At 36.6% G+C, this 15,115-nt stretch overlaps 4 protein-coding genes across 5 annotated transcripts; 3 read left to right on the top strand and 1 right to left on the bottom strand.

The window, feature by feature from the left end:
• Positions 1 to 208: 208 nt before the first annotated feature.
• LOC108480119 (uncharacterized) lies at positions 209 to 697 on the top strand. The gene has a single exon (XM_017783003.2). It carries the CDS (start codon positions 209 to 211, stop codon positions 695 to 697), a length of 489 nt encoding a protein of 162 aa, XP_017638492.1.
• Positions 698 to 2,190: 1,493 nt separating this feature from the next.
• On the top strand, positions 2,191 to 2,936 carry LOC108480117 (STS14 protein-like). Its single transcript, XM_017783001.2, has one exon. It carries the CDS (start codon positions 2,315 to 2,317, stop codon positions 2,843 to 2,845), a length of 531 nt encoding a protein of 176 aa, XP_017638490.1. The 5' UTR covers positions 2,191 to 2,314; the 3' UTR covers positions 2,846 to 2,936.
• Positions 2,937 to 3,028: 92 nt separating this feature from the next.
• On the top strand, positions 3,029 to 4,141 carry LOC108480118 (protein MIZU-KUSSEI 1-like). Its single transcript, XM_017783002.2, has one exon. It carries the CDS (start codon positions 3,163 to 3,165, stop codon positions 3,691 to 3,693), a length of 531 nt encoding a protein of 176 aa, XP_017638491.1. The 5' UTR covers positions 3,029 to 3,162; the 3' UTR covers positions 3,694 to 4,141.
• On the bottom strand, positions 3,813 to 8,692 carry LOC108480116 (uncharacterized). Of its 2 annotated transcripts, XM_017783000.2 has the most exons (11): positions 7,914 to 8,692; positions 7,228 to 7,300; positions 6,875 to 6,964; positions 6,589 to 6,711; positions 6,000 to 6,416; positions 5,304 to 5,704; positions 5,075 to 5,174; positions 4,915 to 4,974; positions 4,744 to 4,830; positions 4,420 to 4,548; positions 3,813 to 4,303 (listed from the first exon to the last, which is right to left on the bottom strand). In XM_017783000.2, exons 1-11 carry the CDS (start codon positions 7,991 to 7,993, stop codon positions 4,001 to 4,003), a joined length of 1,863 nt encoding a protein of 620 aa, XP_017638489.1. In that variant the 5' UTR covers positions 7,994 to 8,692; the 3' UTR covers positions 3,813 to 4,000. The 2 variants fall into 2 exon arrangements, with proteins under 2 accessions (XP_017638489.1, XP_017638488.1); XM_017782999.2 differs by lacking the exon at positions 7,914 to 8,692 and having other exon boundaries at positions 7,228 to 7,508.
• Positions 8,693 to 15,115: the final 6,423 nt, after the last annotated feature.

Here is a 15,115-nt window from a genome sequence, read left to right as displayed (position 1 = left end):
TGAGTTATACACAACACGAAATATAAAATCCAAACAACTATTTTTGTAATTATATTACGAGCAAATGTGGAGATTGTTTATGAGTTAAGTTTTCAAAAATTGCATCCACCCACATTAGTAGCAACCAATAATGCAAAAAAACCTGACAATATAACCCATCCGTAGCCATTCCCGACGCACAAAAAAGGAATCAGCGACAGAAGCCTAAATGGGTGCTTGTGCTTCATCAACTAGGGACTCGAAATCAGGCAAAGCTGCTGGAGGAGGACGGAGCAGGAGCAGAGGCTCATCGACAGCCGCCAAGGTGGTGGACATTGATGGTCGGGTTCAAGAGTTGAGGCAACCAGTCCAGGCCAGGAACATCATATCCCAGAATCCAAATTGCTTCCTTTGCAGCTCGGAGTCGATGGCCATTGGGACTTGCGTGCCCCAAGTCCCAGATGATGAGGAACTCCAACCTGGACGGGTTTACTTCTTGTTGCCACTCTCCCACTCCCATAAACCTCTTTCTTCGCCGGACTTGTGTGCTCTTGCCATAAAAGCTAGCTCCGGCCTGGGTAAATACGGTGTTGATCTCTACTCAACTAATTCAAAGCTCATTCCCAGGCGATCGGCAAAGGTGTTATATGTTGATGGTTCAGTTTCAGCTTGGAGATTCAGTGAATGTTTGTTTCTTTTTTGGCTAATGGCTTTGTAATTCTATTCAGAAATGTGATTAATATTTATGCCATAGCTTGTAAAACTCGATGCTCTGGATTGGTATTTCAGTTTCTTCAGAAAAAGAAACAGTAGCCATCTATTCATCCATGTCTTTGTAAGCCTATTGATGAACCATTACTCTACTTGTTAGAAACTATAACTGAGCGCAGTGGAGGCTTAAGCATTCTTGCCCTCTAATTGTTGTGTATGTTTAATTATTATTTTCGTTGAATTTACAAAAAAAAAACGTAGAAATTATTCCAATTGAATAACACCACTAAATATTAGCACAATTTCAAAAAATTATAAAATGGTTATTGAACTATTCGAAAGTTTGTTAAAACCATTAATCTATGATTTTTTCTATTTGCACCACTTGCACCAATTGAAAGCTCTTCTTCCCTTTCTCTTCTATAATTTAGTTTATTTTCATAAAGTAAATTTGAACATCACAAATATACAAACTAAAATCTAAATATATTTCTTCTTTGATTTTTGACACTAACCATCAAATCCACTTAGATCTAAGGTATGTTATTCTACTTGCCGATGAGTACTAATCTGTCGTACCGATCATTAACTTATTGCTTGGAGCTAGCTAAGTAGACTTGAAAAAAAAAAAACTTAACAACTCAAAGAATTGAATAAAAATTTTGAATAGTTTAGTGACTTAAATAAAACTTTCAAATAGTTTAATAATTATTTTATAAAATTTTAATGTTTAGCATTGAATAAACATTTTGTTAAATCACAAATTCAACATTTTATATGGACTAAATTTACAAAAAAATCAACATTCTAACCATTTACATTTAATAAATTAGCAAAAATCAGTGGTTGAAGTTAACATTTTATAAAAAAAATAAAAATTAGACAAGATAAATTGTAGAATTAAAATCCTATATTTTTGAATCATCCAGTAAAACGTCCTTTATCTCAAATTAAAGTAAATAAATTAAAGGGATTAAGTTGATCATGTGGCACAATAAATAAAGAGCTCCATAATCTAAATAATTTCAACAAATTGAATTTCTTCAAAAGAAAACAAAAAGACATTTTATTTACTTAAGAATTTTAAAATTTTGCATTAAAAATAAATAAGCAAAGGAATCATTAAACGCAGAGCACATGGAGGCAAAGTGTGACATACAGATCAATCTCAACAAGGTCACGTGCAAATTGCAAAGCTTATCAGATCTTAATCAACTTAATTAAACAATAATAAATTGCACTAATCCCCATGAAACTCCACCCTGTTTCAGTGGCATAACCCGACCTAATGCTATATCACCCCCAACACATTGTCCCCATTTCCCATTTTCTATGTGCCGCACGTTTCTGTCTGCACAACACATCTCTCATTTTTCTTCTTAATTTAAAAAATTATAATCCGAGCTAGAATTGAATCTCAATCTCTTGAATGTTATCTTTTAGAATCGATTAAATCTTTGATCGGATTCTGTTACCCCAAGAAAAAAGATTTTGTTTAGCATAAATTTTACTGAGATCAGTAACAATGGCATCCTCAAATCATAAAATAGGCCCATCCTTGGATGTCTATAAATTATTTCTATCAATATAACATTTAACCAGCACAACTATAGGCAACAAGGAAATGGCCTGCCTCTTGTTTGCGGTTCTAGTACTAGCTATTAGCCATAACATGGTCCAGGAGGTAGCTGCAGCAGCAAGCCCTGGTTCCAGGGCTCCATCAGTCTTGCCAAGTGCAGCCAGAGAATTCCTGGCAGCACACAACCAAGCAAGAGCTGCAGTTGGGGTCGGACCTCTCAAGTGGAGTACGCAACTAGTCAATGCCGCCAGCCTCCTCGCGAGATACCAAAGAAACAAAATGGGTTGTCAGTTTGCAAACCTGACAGATCACAAGTACGGAGCAAACCAGTTGTGGGGTAGTGGAGCTGCAGTTACCCCAGGAATGGCAGTGGATACATGGGTGAAAGAGAAGAGTTACTATGATTATGCTAGCAATTCTTGCGCACCGGATCATATGTGCGGAGTTTACAAGCAAGTGGTTTGGAAGAACTCATCAGAGCTGGGGTGTGCTCAAGCTACATGCAAGGACCAAACCAGCTTAACTATTTGTTTCTATAATCCTCCAGGAAATTATGTAGGAGAAAGGCCATACTAAAATATCAGCTATGTTGATCTGATCTTAAGATTTTCTTTTATATGTTTTTGAACAAAGTACTATATAAATATTATTCAGTTAAGTTTGAGGACTTTGATTCCATTTAGAACTCTTCATCCTTCAAAATTTTTAATCATTCTTATCTCTTTGATCTTCTTCCTTATCTCACGCAACTGTTTTATCCTTTTTGCCATTTTTTCTGGTGGAGCTATTTTGTTAACTACTTATTAGGGAACAAGAATCATATAAATAAAATCATTGATGGAAGAGAACGTGTTGACACCCATCCTCACTTGAGGAATCTATTACGTCAAATCATGGACCTTTTAGCGCCATTGAGAGCATGCAAGAAATTGATATTTTACCAGTGCCTGCCTCATGCTGCAACACTAGTCACTGGCACCATCATTTGTCCCATAGGTGACAAAAAGGTTAAGCTTTGCTTGAAAGAAAACAACAAGACCGAATCCTCAGTCTTCGTTGAACTTCCCCTTAGCACTTCAGAATTCACCAGTTCAATCGACAGCAGCGTTCTCCGCATAGTCCTGGACCCTGTCCCAGATTCAGGCATCACACAAAGATGGCAGACGTATTGCAATGGACAAAAGGTAGGGTTTGCCAGGAGGCTAGTAGTTGGGAAGGAGGAGAAATGGGTGCTTGAAACAATGCAGATGGTCTCATCCGGAGCCGGGTTTTTGCTGCAGAAAGGTTCAGATGCCGGCAGTTTCAAGTACTTGAGAGGCCAGTTCGAGCGTATAGTGGGTTCAGATGATTCAGAGGCTTACCATTTGGTAGATCCTTCGTATTGGTTCGGACAAGATTTGAGCGTTTTCTTTCTCAGTCAGTAGCAGTATTTTTTTTTTCTTTTTAGTTGATTTGATTGCTCAAATTACAAAAGGGGACTAGTTTGTGAAATGGACAACATCTTAGTTAACAATTTGGGAGGAATCCATGACAGAATCCACAGTTTATCTGAAAGCTTAAACCAAAACTATATACAAACCTCAATGCACACCAATGATTATGTTACAAATGATGCCTCATTGTCATATCTAAATGTTTCCTTTTCCATTTCTACTTTTATACAAGTTAAAATGTGAAACCTTAAAAATAGAAATGCTTGTAAAATGCATCATGCACGATGCATACAGGCAATCATCTTACTAATTCTTTAGATATTAGATACCTGAAGGTAAAATTATGAGGAATCCATTCAATGCCCTTGTGGGATTTCCCTTGTTCACATTTTCTGATACTGCGATGAAGTGATTCGGGCAATGATTGTTGGACCATTTTGATGACACCAGTCGTACACAAATTTGAATCCTTTGCAAATGACTCCACAATCTTTGGTAACAGAATTTTCTTGTCTTTGCGGACACCAAATGTAGCCCAAATGTACTCTTCTTTTGCAGTTTCCAGTTCTTGAAATACTCTCTTCGGTGTGTAGGCACGGATCTAAAGAAAAGAATAAATATAAGAAAGTATAAAATTTAAATCTTTCAACTGGTTCTTAAATATCCTATCATTGGTGCTAATAGTAAGGAATAAACAGATCAAAGATGATGTAGTACCGAGGGATCCGAATGGTTTCCTGCACAAAGCGCAAAGTGTAAAAGAGGTACTGGATGTTCAATTGCATATGCCTGCCTTTTGTCTCCAGGTTTAAATTTAGCCCTTGATGGAAGTAATAGTCGTAGCCACTACACGAAGGAGAGAGTGTTATAAACAACCACCTTAAAACATGAGTTGAATCACGCACAATTGACAAAAGAAAATGCCAAGTGGAAATGCCATTCATGGATATCATAGACAAGTTCCACACTAAGAATCTTTAGCAATCTTAAGTAACTAAAGAATCAAAACTGATGACAGGAAAGGTGAGGATTGAGATCTACCTGCCCCGGACGAGACATGCGACATCCAAGGATGGAATTCTGTATTGTATCTGCACTGATGGTGTGACCTCCAATGTTATATGCAGCCTGTATGGTAGAAGAGCAGAAGATAATGGCATACCAAACAAGTTTCCGCCTAAGAGAGGCAACAAAAAGATGGGTTATTCTTACCTTCAACAGTAGAAGAAGTCTCTTCACATTGTTTTGTGGAATACCATAAGCCAGAAAAGCCTGTTATGGAAAAGAAATGAAGACTGAATACAATCAATCGCATTAAAATTGGAGGCCAACACTAAAACAGCATATTCTTTTCATAGATAAAAACACTTACATGCATCACTAATGAATTGTGTATGTTTATCCAGAATGCCAGTTTCTCTTCGTGTTTCAACTTCTTAGGATTGACTTCTTCCAGTCGACAAATGAGAGACCTATAACATAAAAAATTTGGGAAAAACATGAAAAGCTAAAAGAAGAGGACAGATATAATTTTGCTTAGATGATCCTTAAACCATTAGAAACAGGTTTACTTGTGACAATTGCATGACAGACAGACACACCTGAAATTTTGTAGCAGGTGTTCCACATCACCCAGTTTCTGACTATCTCTAAAAATCCATGGCACTTCAACCATTGTTCTATATGGTCCACTAAACTCTTTAAGCCCTTCCACATGGAAAGGGTTATCTAACCGTACATCAAATGATGAATTATTTCTGAACCCTGGACTCCACATCTCGTGATGATCCTGTGGGGAAAAGGAATTGGCTGAAGACATGGGTGAATTGGGAGCTGAAAAGCTGTTTTGGACCAAAGGTGGGTCTGTAAGCTTGCAGTATATAGCAGACATGCACTTGATCATATCCTCAGAAAGCTTGTTTGGTGTCTCAGGAACATGATCGGGAATGCGTGTGCCAAGATGCTCAGCCAGACTGATTATATTCGGTGCATTCTGAGCATACTGCAGAAAACCATGCAAAAGTTACAACCACATAGTATCGTCAAGTTATTTAACCTACCATATCAGAGATTATTCTCCCATAAATTTAACTTCCTTTTCTTGTGGAGGCAATCAATAAGGGATGATGATGTTTTAACTTCGTCATCTTAAGCATGAATACATTTGTGCTCATTTATCCCAAAACCAAATAAAGGTAAACTACATAAGTTATTGCCTATCACTTTTCCAAAAACAATAAATGACTAATGCTTTGCTATGATGTAATGACCAGCAATTAACCAAAATGGTAAGTTACCTCCATCATCGACAAAGGCTGCGAATGGCATGCACGTATTGCCTTAGCTGAAGTCTCATCCAGAGAAGTCCTACCTGAAAATTCTGAATGCTGTGATAGTGAGGAATGACAACGATGTACACTAGAATCCAATAGTTTCTCTTCTCCAATTCCATTAGGTTCCTCCCAGGAATTGTCATGGTTATCAGAGAGTATAGCTGAATTTTCAACTTTTGATTCATTACCAGGTCTGGAAACCTCAGAAAATCTCATTTTTGGGGTATCTACTGATGTTTTAAGCCTTTCATCCCTTTTAGATGGTGATAAAGAAGACACTTGTTGATCAAACGCTTTCCTATACAATGAGAGAAGGTAGTGTTCCAAATATACAACTTCCCACTCTAACACAGCAATTTCCTTGACTAACTCTGTGGCTGGCTGCAGAAAAGCAGTGTCAATTGTCAAGAGGCAGACATGAAGGGCTCAAAAACTCAATCCAGAAAGCAAATTTTAAGGTATATATAAATGAAAATTTGGTGGTCCACCAAGAGTAGAACCAGCAGACGAGGGCTGTTTCATTAAAGAAGGAATAGGAATTTAGAGGAGCTACCTTTGATTTTGACACTGGTGCTTCACTTGTATCATAATTAGAGGAAGTTCTATAGCCCAATGCTGTTTCTAACGCACGACGAACCTCAAATTGATCTTGCAATCTTTCCTCAAGCTCTAAAATCTGCACAGAACAATTTCAGAAAGATAAAGAAAAAACTTTTGTAACTTTTGAGCAGTAGTCTAATCTTCAGTCATAAAGGACCCCACTGGACCACTCCCAAAATAGAACTCAAGTCTTGTTATAAACAAAAATGACAAATGATAAAACAGGCAGAATTCCACACCTCTTGCTTCAAAGAGCTTTTGACCTCAGCGCTGGAAGTGGGAGACTGCTTCTTCTTGGTTTTGACAGAATCCTTCAAATACCCTGTATCCTGATACCAGATGTAAAGGGGAAAAAAAAGTAAAAACAAGGAACATGGGGAAGGGAAGGGAAAAAGAGATTCATGGGAAAGGTTATATGGCTGCTACTGTAAAAGGCCTTTACATTTGATGCAGGACAAAATATCCCTTACACATTAGTCACAGATACAATAAGATAATCAATTCATTATGCTTTAAGCTTTCTAACCAACTATAGGAAATCAATATCTTATAATATACTTTTAGAATCAAAAGGAAAAAGGGAACAAATTACCAGCTTCATACGATTCGATTCTTCAACAGAACTACCAAAGCCATCTTCCTCAACTCTTTTCTTTCCAGGAAAGCTGCCATGTGACAACATCAAGCGCCAAGAATCAATAGATAATATTTGTAAAAGGCAAGACTTCAATAATGTCATTGCAACTCGCAGGCGTAGGCCTCTCATGAGTGTTTAGCGAAACTCAAGCAAACAGAAAACTAGTCACATATTTCGGCAAGCAATAAAACCAAGGGTGTCTTTCCTCACCCTGTATCAGTGGTCCACTACTCCACAGAGCTATCGTTTTCATGGTTTTCAATTACTTTAAGTAACTTAAGATTGACTTATTAATCATAAACGTTATGCAAAGAACAATCAACCGACAATAGATCTTTATGCAAAGAAAGAAACGTTTTGATGTAAGAAGCATGAGTTTCAAAACTTATTTTGTTATACTGTAGACCACAAGCATTAATGACAGACCAAATCTAGGAGCGGGGACATGAAACAAAACTCATAAAAGATAAAAGGTAAAATGCCTCTTCAGCGTCAGGTTTTCCACTTCTGTAATTGCTCAAAGTTCTAAGTTTTTCTTAACGTAAACACCATTTCAGAACTCCTTCCAGTTAGAGAAAAATCTTAACACTGAAGTACAACAATGGTGATTTGCAAACTAACAAAAGATTTCGAAAGGTCACCTCTTTGAACGCTTGTGCCTTGATGATGTCACTATCAACCCCAACATTTTACTTTCTCCACTGCCTTGGAAACCCATCATTGAGAAAATATTTTCCTAGAAAAAATATTTACAACCGAAAAGAAAGACCCCAAAAAAAACCAGAACAGAAACTGGCAGAAAGTAGTAGCCTTTACCAATTAGTTTCTAAAAGAAAAAACAAGGGAACACCAGAAGGGTTGTTCTAAGGAAGATGAAGCAGGCACACAAATGTGAAATGAGAGACGTCAAATGGGTTTGCAGAGATCGGTGATTACACCCCAAAACTTAACTTGTCTTCTTGTATTTTTAAGAGTAGTACCACAAAGCAGAAAGTGATCATTTTGTAGCTAAGAATAGCCTGAAACTTAGCAGAGGACTGAAAAAGCTTTTTGCATAAAATCCCAAAAAAACAGTTAAGAAAAGATAAAAACCTTTTGGCTTTTAACCAGTGTTTCTTTCTTTTTTGCGAGGTACCCTTTAACTTCACTCACTCTAATAAATCAGTCCCTTTTGCCACAAGGGAAGGAGAAGAGGGTCTCTTTCCTTTTCTCCATTAAAATATGTAAACCAGCTCGTGGGCTCTAAAAGAAGAAGAAAGTTGGCATAGGCGCATGAGCCAAATGGTCCAAAAGTGGACGGTTTTATTCACTCAACTAGAGGTCTAAGGAAGACAGATGATGAGAGAAAGATAAATAGTGATGCTTTGCCTATGAGTGTTTAGACTTTAGTCAAATAAATTTTAATCTACAGACGCATTTGTTTGTTAATATACTTCAGTTTCCACATTCTTTTCTCTTGTTGGAAAGCAAGTGGGAGTTGGTGACTGTCACGCTGTTGTAACCTCTCAAGCCGCTACTATATATACGTTGTATAAGATATTTACCTCAATTTACCTCTTCACTTTCACCCAATATTTGCCTTTCATTGTTTATGCATTTGATTTGTTTATTATTATTGCTGGTAATTTCATATGCAGGCTTACTGTATTAATAAAGCCAAAACTGCAGAGCCACTGAAATCTGGCCACCAGAATTTTTTCGCTTAGCTAACATATATATCTTTTCTCAACAAAATCATAAAAAAGAAAAAAAAAGAAAAAAGTAGATTGCTTGAACTTGGTGACATCACCTTCACCAACTTGTTGACCCAAATGTGAATACCAGCCTATTATATGACAAAAAGTTTGTCTCACAATTGGCAGGTGAAGCAACTCAGTTCAATTGTCAAAATAATCAAAATGATGATCAGTTTGATTAATGGTTAAAATGTTATCAACTAAAAGGCTTAATCCACTTGGAAACGAATGTATTTGAGTTGGTTTTTCAACTAATCTCCAACAATAATGTTGTAGCAAATAATTTATGGTATATCATCAAAACTTGCCATCCTATTTAGTATCCCCCATTTGGTTTTTAAATTTGGACTTGATTAGCTAAGTCAATTCATCGACATATAATAATTTACAATGGCTCTGGAGCAAGTCGTTACAAATACTAAAGGATCAAGAACTTGTCCAACAAAAGCTGGCTCTTACCTCAAAAGGATTAAAAAGTGAAGTTTAAAAGGAGACATTGGATGCTTACAAGGAAAACTAGTGGGGTTTCTGTTTCTCTATTTTTTTAATCGACAACTTTTCATAGTGAGATTGCAGAAAAATCCAAAAGCCTACTCTATAAACAAAATGTGTATAGATTATGAAACTGTACAATGACATATCAATATTTCTCCCAACTTCTACAATGACAGATTAATGTAAGAAAAGATAATACCCTTTAGAGAAATATCAATATTTATGAGATTACGGAACTGATTAAACATAATCTGGGTATTTAACTTCATCATGTACTTGTTCTCAGTGGTGAAAAATTTGGAACTATATGATATTTGAAGTTTGCATCAGAAAAAGGGTTGAAAAATTTGCAGTTCCAATAAATAATAAACAAATGAAACTTCTATTTTATCTTATTACCGAGATTTTAATACAAGTCAGATGTGTAGCTTTTCAATGACAAAAACAAAAAAAAAATAACAGTACCAAGAACGACATATAAGTTAAAAAGAGAATCAAATTTTGAAATGAAACCAGACAGACATACTTCATAGATTACACAAAATGACATCCCCCTAATCTAACAGGCTCAATGTTCCATGTTTGATTCAATACAGAGATCATTTTTTGTCGAAAAGTTGTCAGTTTACGAACACAAGATTAGGGTTAGATAGCCATGACCTATGTGTCTCCATGTTTTATATATAACGAGGAAGATGAAGGATTGCTAGTCTGAAAGAGCAATCAGAAGTCGGTGAGTAACATCCTCTACTAGCAGCAAGCAAGTTTGAACTTCTCAAGGAATCTTTTAACCATAATATTGAAAGTGATCAAAGAAGACAAATTAGAAATGAAAACAAAATATATATGAATTTCAAAGGAATTAGCCTGGGAAAAAATAATATACAGGAAAATAGTTTCAAGGACTCTGCTGCTTATGTGATTCTTTTTTTTTTTCCTTGAATGATGATAATTTGTCAGTTAGTGAGGCATGCATGGAGGCTGAAATTTTCAAAGTTATAATACACAAAACCAGCTTTGGGATTAGAAGAAAATGACAAATGAGATGAAGAATAATGAAGTGGTCAGACAAGATTCAAAAATCAGAATTCAAAAGCAATATGATGGTGGGAAAATGGAAGGGGTATGGGTCCTTATGTCTATTATGGTATGGGGTTCTTACAATACGGAATTAGGTGTCGAATATGTCCCAAAAACTGAAGTTTCCAACCATATTTGGACAAAGGAGTCGACACCAATCATATACAACTAACCGAAAACAAATTAGTTATAGTTAGTTGAACACTTGAAATAAAACCATATACCCTAATCCTTCAACCATTTAAAAATATTACATAAATTGCTTTAGTAGTTGCAGCTACACACCACATAGAAAACCACTACCCAACTAAATTCATACAAAGTAATATACTTAGAATTTTGTATGATTATTTCCATTGAATCAAAGAAGCTGCCTTTGGGAGTTCATTTGTCAATTAATTAGTTGACTTTAGGCTTTATAAACTAATCCTACCACAGGTTTTGATGTTTATCTATTGCTACACCAACCTAATTCGATAGTGATATCAGAAAATATTTTATTTTTATGAGATTTTATTTTTCGAATTGATAGATATTTTGTTCTTGCCCTTGCTTTTTGGGCTAGCGTTTAAGACCTCAAAATTTTTCAGTAACAGTCCGGCCTATCAATACCTGATATTGGAATTTAGTCGAAGGGCATCGGCCCATTCAGGAAGACCATTGTTGAAAATTGGCGAAACATCCCATATCGTCTCTGTATATTGTAACGTTTGGCGAAACACCCCCTTGATGAACAATTTTGTATGAAAAATCCAAAATCAAGTTCTCCTTGAATCCCAGCTAAATGCCATGCCTTAATTTTCAGTGAGCTAATTTAATTAGAAAGGTTAAGAAGAACAAACATCCAAGCTAGAAATAAGCAGTTGAGATGCTGCAATCTTTTTTTAAAATATATATTGGCATAAGTAGGTGAGAATACATTGAAGTAAGATAACGGTTGTCATGTAATGTTAGTGTTTTTTCTATGATTTTGAAGACTGTATTAAGCTAGAAATGGTCTTGCTCAACATCAAGTTTTTTCCCCATCCTTTTTTATATGAATTGACTTAGGTTGTTTTCATCTCACTATCATTGTACTTAATTTTTTTAAGTAACCAGGATTTTATTGGAGTTTAATGGTTGCTCCGTAACCTTCTCACCCCAAGAATTGGCAAAGAATCCTTTTTCTGATTAGCCTCATTCCTCAGGCTGTCTGGCATCTTCTTTCCCTAAAATTCTCTATGTTTTCATGACCCAAGCTGGTTCATTATGGGTAGCTTGGGTAGATGCCAATGTATCAAAGGGGAAAAGCCTCGTGTCATTGCAGCTATCTGCTAGTAGTAGCTATGTAAGCTACTACGGTAGAATAGAAACAGAATAGAAGAATGTATTTTGTAATTAGACTTTCTAACCTGTGACATACATTGAGGACTATTGAATTTATAGAACAATGATTAAGTAACAAACTAACAGCTCATAACTAACTCATAAAACTGACTAACAACTAGGCTTAACTAAGGTATACTTGTAGTCTTAACATTGATCACCCATCTTCTCGAGAGGCAAGACCAGAAGAAAACTTCGAAACCTAGTAAAAAATGTTATAGAAAGCGGCTTGGTTAAAATGTTGGCAACTTGATCACACGCAGGAACTTATCCCACATGAAGAGAGCCATCAGCGACCTTTTCTCAGACAAAAAATAGATCCAGCTCAACATGTTTAAACTTAGAGTGTAAGACAGGATTAGTAGCGACAACAACTGCATTAGAATTGTCACACCAAATAGTCGGCTGATCAACACTGTGAAGTTGCAATTCTTTGAGCAACGAAACAAGCCATGTAACATCACTGGTAGCTGCGGCAAGACTTCTATATTCAGCCTTGACCATAGATCGTGAAACTACAGATTGCTTTTTGGAGCACCAAGAGACAGGCGTGTGACCAAAGTACAGACAGTAGCCTGAGGTAGAGCGACGATCATCAAAATCCAGCCCCTAGTTAGCATCCGCGTATTCTACTAAAGAGAGCCAATCGGACGGACGAAAAACAAGCCTATAATCAAGTGTACCACTTAAATATAGCAGGATTCGTTTCAAAGCTATCAAATGAACAAAAGTGGGTGCATGCATGAATTGACAAATTCGGTTCACCGCATAAGCAATATCAGGTCGAGTTAGAACTATATACTGTAAAGCACTGGTAAGACTCTTGTATTCCGTAGGATCAGTGAGTTGATTTCTGTCATCTTTAGAGAGAGTAGAAGAGCTAACCATTGGAGTATGGACACTCTTAGCACTAGTGTTAGAATTAAGTGACCCAAATTCTTATTTAAATAAAATACGATGGAAAATAAAATAAAAGTAAAATCCATATAGAACTAGACTTCTTTTATTTTATTTTAGAATAAGGTTTTTAAACCTTATTAAACTCCATCTATTTTATATTGATTAGGATAAGGTGTTTCAATCCTACTAGAATATGGCTTTGCAAGCCTATAAATAGACATAGTCTATTCCTCTTGTATTTGAGTAAAAATTTTTCAACATAGTGAATTTTCTTCTCCTCTGCCTGTGGTTTTTTTCCGAAAGGGTTTCCTCGTAAAATTTATGTGTTCTTTATTTTTATTTATTTTATTCTATTTATTTTTTCACAAATTGGTATCGAGCTTCCGGTTATTCATCTCGATCACGGTAATGGCGTCTTTGAAGTATGAAATTCATTGTTGGATCGCAACACCGATTTGCGTTGTGGCAAATTAAGATGCAAGCGCTTCTTGCACGATGGATCTAGAGGATGCCCTGCTAGGATAGATAAGATGCCTTCGACATTAACGATGAAGAGAAGAAGCGTAAGGATCGAAAGGCATTAACACAATTACATCTCGCATTTGTCCAACGAAATTTTGCAGGATGTGATGAAAGAGAAAACCGCCATTGCATTATGGAAGAGGCTAGAACAAATATGTATGTCGAAAACTCTAACAAGCAAGTTGCATATGAAGCGGCGTCTTTATGCTCATCGTTTGGAGGAAGGTGCGTCAGACACGAACACTTAACAGTTGTTTAAAGAAATTCTCTCAAACTTGGAGGCCATGGAGGTTCAAGATGATAAGGAAGATCTAGGGTTGATTCTACTTTGTTCGTTGCCCTGCCTTATTCAACCTTTAGAGACACGATTTTATATAGCCGCGAGTCTCTCACAATTGATGAGGTTTATGATTCTTTAACCTCGTATGATAAGATGAAGCATCTTGTGGTTAAACCCAACTCTCGTGGAGAGGGTCTCATTGTTCGTGGGAGACAAGACCTAATGTTGATGATGATCGTGGTAGAACAGAGGAACGGAATCCTCGTGGTAAATCTAAGGGTAGATCGAAATCTTCAAACAGAGGTAAAACTTGCAACTTCGCAAGAAGAAAGGGCACATTAAACTGAAAGCTATAAGCTACAAAATAAGATTAAAAGGGAGGTGCGAATCAAAAGGAAAACAATTGAAAATTCGGTGAAGTCGATGTTGTAGAAGACTACAGCGATGGTGAACTTCTAGTTGCTTCATCAATGATTCTAAAGTAAGCGAGGAGTGGATACTTGATTCAGTCGCACCTTCCACATGAGTCCCAATCGGGATTGGTTTACAACTTATGAAACAAGATCTCAAGGTGTTGTTTTGATGGGAAATAATGCTTCATGTAAAATCGCAGTGTTGGAACAATTAAAGTTAAGATGTTTGATGGAGTTGTCGAACACTTAGTGACGTGCGGCATGTTTCGAATTGAAAAGAAATTTAATTTCGTTGAGTACTATTGATTCAAAAGGGCATGAGATACACAAATGAAAGTGGGGTTTTAAAGATTTCAAAGGGTCCTTGTTGTGATGAAAGGGCAAAGAAAGATTGCCAAGTTATATGTTTTACTGTGGTTCTATCATATCGGTGATGCAAATTGCCGCTTCCTCTTCCTTGTCGATGATGATATTACTAAACTTTGGCATATGCGCCTAGGGCATATGAGTGAGAATGGCATGGCGAAATTAAGCAAAGAGGACTTCTTAATGGGCAAGGAATTTGCAAACCGAATTTCGTGAGCACCGTGTGTTTTGGGAAGAAAAAGAGTTCGATTCACTAGAGGAATCCATAACACGAAGGAAACGTTGGAGTATATCCATTCGATCGTGGGGCCGTCCGAGTGCCTTCGAGAGGTGGAGCTAATTATATGCTAACCTTTATTGATGATTTTTCGAAAAGTTTGGGCGTTCTTCCGAAGCGTAAAAGCGATGTGTTTTCCACATTTAAGTCTTGGAAAATTATGATTGAAAAACAGACGGAAAACAGATAAAATACCTCCGCATGCATAATGGCTTAGAGTTACATTCGATGAGTTTAATAGATTGTGCAAGTCGGAAGGATCATGAGACACTTGATAGTTCGTCATACTCCACAAAGAAAAGCGGCGTTGCGAACTAATGAACAGAACGATCATGGAGAAGGTTCGATGTATGTTGTCAAATGCCAACTTACCAAGTCATTTTGGGCGAAGCGACCTCATCGCATGTTT

Source organism: Gossypium arboreum, chromosome 11 (assembly GCF_025698485.1).
Source record: "Gossypium arboreum isolate Shixiya-1 chromosome 11, ASM2569848v2, whole genome shotgun sequence".
NCBI classification, from domain to species: Eukaryota; Viridiplantae; Streptophyta; class Magnoliopsida; order Malvales; family Malvaceae; genus Gossypium; species Gossypium arboreum.
Note: the sequence above shows the minus strand (reverse complement) of the source record. Positions and strands in the feature narration are given on the sequence as shown.